Here is a 4,513-nt window from a genome sequence, read left to right on the forward strand (position 1 = left end):
TTGTGACGACGTTTCGACAGTATATGTCTTTTTCATATTATTATTATATTATTATATTATATATAGTATACAGGTCAAAGAAACGAAACAAAAAATTTTTTAAATATTTAGTCTCTGACAAAGTACATAAAAGTAATATTTTCTACATGTTACAAACACAAAATTTCTGCAAATAGTACTTCGATGTTTAAGAGCTACCTGATAGTAATAGTTCAATATAACGTTAAGAATGATCCGATAAAAAATCATTCCCTTAAACATGCTGCATTTTAACCAAAATGTCTTTATCTGATAATATCATACCTTTTTGGAATATATTTTTTTATATATTTAAGATAGTTTCTAAATGAAGTTAGTTGATTGCAATCGTTCCGTATGAGGTTAAGGATGGTCCCTACTCAATTCAAAATCTTCCCCTCAAACAGACTGGATTTTAATCAAAACTATTCATTGAAAAAAATATATAGTTTTAAAAGGTATGCCACTATCAGATAGATTGTAAAAAAGTATCAGTACATAGAAGCACATAGAAGAGTGTTATTTCATAGGTATTGAAAATTATGATACAAAACACACAAGAGATGAAATCGTTTAAATGGACCACACATGCCGAACACCTTAAACTTGTTTATCCCTAAAAAGAAAAATATATAAATACTGACAGTGATTATATATTTCATCAAAGTATCTACGTCTTCTAGAGAAAGTGAAGAATACGAAGGGGTTGACTTAGACCCAAACGAGATTATACTGTATTATTGAGACAGGCAAAACCCTAAACCACAGCATCCTAAAGCACACTCATTAGAGAGTATGCTGGACAACATGTTGAATGATGCAATCGTTTGTGTTGGTTGGTCAACATGTTGTTAAGTGGCGAGCTTCTGAAGCCGAGCATATTGCCGAGGTGTGTGGTTCGACGCACAAGTTGACGTGAACCCATAGCTAATGAAACAGAATGGACATTCAAATTCGAGGTCATGGAGGAATGAAAAGATGTTTCTGGCCTTCCAGCCTAGAAAAAGCAAAACGGCGTGTCCGCGTAACGACCTTGCATCGATTTCCAGGTATTCTCTTGGGCGAAATTTTACCTATCAAAGGCGCTAGCGCGAGCTTTCAAAATAGGACCTTTATTTTTTGTATTTATCTACAATATTGATCTAAAACTGGAGAATTGCTCAGTGTAAGCTATTTATAATTGAATTATTTTAAATACTAGCATTGAACTGGCATAATCTTTAGTCTTAGAACAAAGTTTCAAAAATTAGTGGTGACTGGGAACTAGTGATGGTTTTGAGATGTCGGCAATTGAAATTCATCAACGAAGATTAGTTTACTGTTGAAAGTGACCATGATACTTCGAAATATGGCAAAACCCCTTTTTTATTTCCTAGTTTTAATTTTAAAATTATAGTTTACTTGGTTAACCTAACTTTTTTTTTTTTAAGTTTGAGACAAATATACGAAATCTATCAGGAAAATTAGCTTACAACCCTAACAGATACAGTTTTTTTTAACGAAATTCGCAGTATATTGTTGTTTCTGATATTTCATTCGATTCGTCCTTAACGCACGAAAAGATAAATCGTATTGAAATGGCGGAGTTGCCTAAGGCAACCTTTAAAATACCAATAGGCGTTTACGAAAATTATACCTTCGGTATTTACCGTTACCCAGCGGTAAACATATGTTTTATGTCAAATATGAATCTGGTAGAATATTTTTAAAACGAACTGGTTAAATCTTAAGATTAAATTTATTCAAATTTAGTCATTGATTTTCTAATACTAATTAATATAATAATAACATAGAGAAAATATTCCTCTGATATGTTAATAATTATTGATCAAATTTGATTTTGTGCAACAACCTTAAGCCTATAAGATGGATAAAAAGATGAAAATTAATATTGCGTCAACTGCACTATTATTATTGGAAAGTGACAGTGATGAAGAAATTTTAATTAACATTAATCTTGTAAGAAAAAAGAGAAGGTTGGCAGTTGCTAATTATATAACAAATATAGCATTAATATATAGTCCAGACGGTAAGTAAATAACAGCATTAATAATGTATGAGTTATCATGATTTTTTTTCAGATTTCAAGAGCCACTTTCGGTTACGTAGGGAAACATTTGAGTTTCTTTTAAATATATTAGCACCGTACCTTAAAACAAAAGGTAGAACTGGAGTAGGAAGACCTACGGAAACTCCAGAGAAACAATTACTGGTTTCTTTATGTATGTTGGCAAACCAAGAAGTGTTTAGGTTAGTAAAAATTTATGTTAATTTAATATATTCATTACATTGAGATAAATTTTATAGAAGTATTTCTGAACGATTTGATATTTCAAAATCAACTGCCTGGTCTTATGTTCACAAGGTATGCTTTCTTCTGTCAAACCATTCTGGTAATTTTATAAAGTGGCCTAGAGAAGCAGAAGCAATTAAAACTATGAGGGAATTTAGGAGAAAGCAGGGTTTTATGAATGTTTTAGGAGCAATAGACGGCACTGATATTCCGATATCTCCACCCTCTAGAGAGCAAAATGTGTATTGCAACAGGAATAAGTATCATTCCATAATTCTTCAAGCCGTTTGCAACGCAAATTATATTTTTACAGATGTTTTTATAGGTGGAATAATTAAGCTTTTAACAGTATTTTTTTATTTATCAGTAACTTTTTTAAGGTTATCCTGGAAGCACACACGATGCAAGGGTATTCCGTAATTCAGACTTAGGTCAAATGATAGAGGAAAATCCAAATATGCTATTTCCTGCTAATAGCCATATTTTAAGAGATTCGGCATACAAAAATACAAATTATGTTTTGACACCATACCGTGATAATGGTCATCTAACCCAAATCCAAAAAAACTATAATTTTAAACATTCATCTACGAGAGTTTGTATTGAACAGTCATTTGGTTTGTTAAAAGGCCGCTTCAGAATTTTAAAACATGTAAATATATATAGAACAGAATTGATTCCACCACTAGTTTTAGCTTGCTGTGTACTTCACAACATTTGCATGCAAAAAAATGATATGGTTGAGCCAATATATGATCCGGATGAGCTACAAATGGCTGAAGCTTACAGTGCAGGTAGAATTGATAATACAGGTTTAGCTAAACGAAATTATATTGCTAGTTTACTTATTAATGAATAAAATTTATTTTTCTTTAAGCACATCTATAAGTTGTTTGATTATTGCAATTTTTTCTTTGTGCCTTTCCGCTGCTTCAATTCTATATTTTTTTAACCATTGTGGCTCCTGCTCATTTAACACCCGCTTACGGGTACTTTTTGGAGTCTAAAAAAATTCTGGTTAATATATTTAAGTACACAAATTACATTAAAAAGATTATACAAATTAGCATTTCTACATGGATCAATATGCATGAGAGAAATATATTGTAAATTTATAAAATTACCTCTGTAGTACAGGAATCCATTGAGCCTTCACCTTCAGTAGAGCTTTGTGGCTTTACAACACCATTTACATTACTAGCTAGGCAAAGAGGCCTTACATCAGCATCCTTGCCAAAAATGTCTTCAAATTTATTAAAATATGGCCAATTAATTGACCCTGCTCCACTTCGGTTGTTGTTGTCCTTTATTCTTTTGTATGTTTTTTTAAGATTCCTAAACTTTAAATCGCACTGGTCGCTAGTGAAGTTATATCCCTTTTCAGAAATTTTTTTTGTCACCATCTGCCAAACTGTCTTGGTGCTTTTTTTGCCCGATTTAAAGTAGCGCAAATGGTCAGAATATAATGACAATAATAGCTTAATGCTATTATCTGTCCATCTTGCACCACTAGAAGCTGAAATAGATGGAAAAGTAGTTTAAATTTATATAAGAGTGCCTTTCTAAGTTTCTAACCTGATTGTTGTTTATCAAGCTCGTCAACTAAACTATTTTCATATGAAGTAGATTCTTCATATTCTTCATCCAATTCTCCAGTTAAATCTCTGCTGATATGTTCTTCAAAATGGTTTTGAATGTCAGTCAAATCTCCCTCAAGACCACATACAGAGCATTTCCCCTGCTCAATTTCAAATACATCCATGTCCATTTTCATTAATTTTTTAATTTTAAATTCTTTTCAATTAATTAAAAATATAGAGGGTGTCCCAAATAAAAAATCAATTTTTCTGTTGATAACTCTTAAATTATTAATTTTAAAAAAATTATACTTAAACCATTAAATTCTACGTAAAAAGGTGCTTTGGAAATGTTTTCATAGAAATACAAAATTTTCCATAGCAAAAGAGTTACAGGGATTTGTTAAAAATGCACATTTTTAAAAAACACCCCTAACTCCGAAACGGTAACAGATATTGATGTGCGGTTTTCACCATAATGTTTTTGATGAAACTTGAGCTCCAGACACCGATATTAGTTTTCGTCTATCTCCCAAAGAAAAGGGTGTTTCCATTTAAAAGCGTCGAATTTGGCCCACTCTGTACATGTGAGGTACCGAACCTTTAAGTGGCAAAACAGAGAAAA

At 31.7% G+C, this 4,513-nt stretch overlaps 2 protein-coding genes across 2 annotated transcripts; one reads left to right on the plus strand and one right to left on the minus strand.

Annotated features, from left to right (window-relative positions):
- The first annotated feature begins 1,731 nt into the window (after window positions 1-1,731).
- LOC115883725 (putative nuclease HARBI1) lies at window positions 1,732-3,186 on the plus strand. The gene is made up of 4 exons (XM_030902131.1): window positions 1,732-2,047; window positions 2,100-2,268; window positions 2,326-2,636; window positions 2,692-3,186. Exons 1-4 carry the CDS (start codon window positions 1,885-1,887, stop codon window positions 3,168-3,170), a joined length of 1,122 nt encoding a protein of 373 aa, XP_030757991.1. The 5' UTR covers window positions 1,732-1,884; the 3' UTR covers window positions 3,171-3,186.
- On the minus strand, window positions 3,174-4,079 carry LOC115883746 (trihelix transcription factor GTL1-like). The gene is made up of 3 exons (XM_030902155.1): window positions 3,887-4,079; window positions 3,436-3,827; window positions 3,174-3,314 (listed from the first exon to the last, which is right to left on the minus strand). Exons 1-3 carry the CDS (start codon window positions 4,077-4,079, stop codon window positions 3,174-3,176), a joined length of 726 nt encoding a protein of 241 aa, XP_030758015.1.
- Between the last annotated feature and the right edge of the window lie 434 nt (window positions 4,080-4,513).

The sequence above is a fragment of the Sitophilus oryzae genome, unplaced genomic scaffold (genome assembly GCF_002938485.1).
Source record: "Sitophilus oryzae breed Bouriz unplaced genomic scaffold, Soryzae_2.0 scaffold_1977_pilon_pilon, whole genome shotgun sequence".
Lineage (NCBI taxonomy): Eukaryota > Metazoa > Arthropoda > Insecta > Coleoptera > Curculionidae > Sitophilus > Sitophilus oryzae.

What these genes read in the sequence shown, in the direction of transcription:
- LOC115883725 (XM_030902131.1), top strand. Translation starts at nt 1,885, where the DNA reads ATGGATAAAAAGATGAAAATTAATATTGCGTCAACTGCACTATTATTA. An exon ending in ATTAATATATAGTCCAGACG is followed by an intron (nt 2,048 to 2,099) that starts GTAAGTAAATAA and finishes ATTTTTTTTCAG; the next exon opens with ATTTCAAGAGCCACTTTCGG. An exon ending in TTTTACAGATGTTTTTATAG is followed by an intron (nt 2,637 to 2,691) that starts GTGGAATAATTA and finishes AACTTTTTTAAG; the next exon opens with GTTATCCTGGAAGCACACAC.
- LOC115883746 (XM_030902155.1), bottom strand. Translation starts at nt 4,079, where the DNA reads ATGGACATGGATGTATTTGAAATTGAGCAGGGGAAATGCTCTGTATGT. An exon ending in GCTTGATAAACAACAATCAG is followed by an intron (nt 3,828 to 3,886) that starts GTTAGAAACTTA and finishes CATCTATTTCAG; the next exon opens with CTTCTAGTGGTGCAAGATGG. An exon ending in TGGATTCCTGTACTACAGAG is followed by an intron (nt 3,315 to 3,435) that starts GTAATTTTATAA and finishes GAATTTTTTTAG; the next exon opens with ACTCCAAAAAGTACCCGTAA.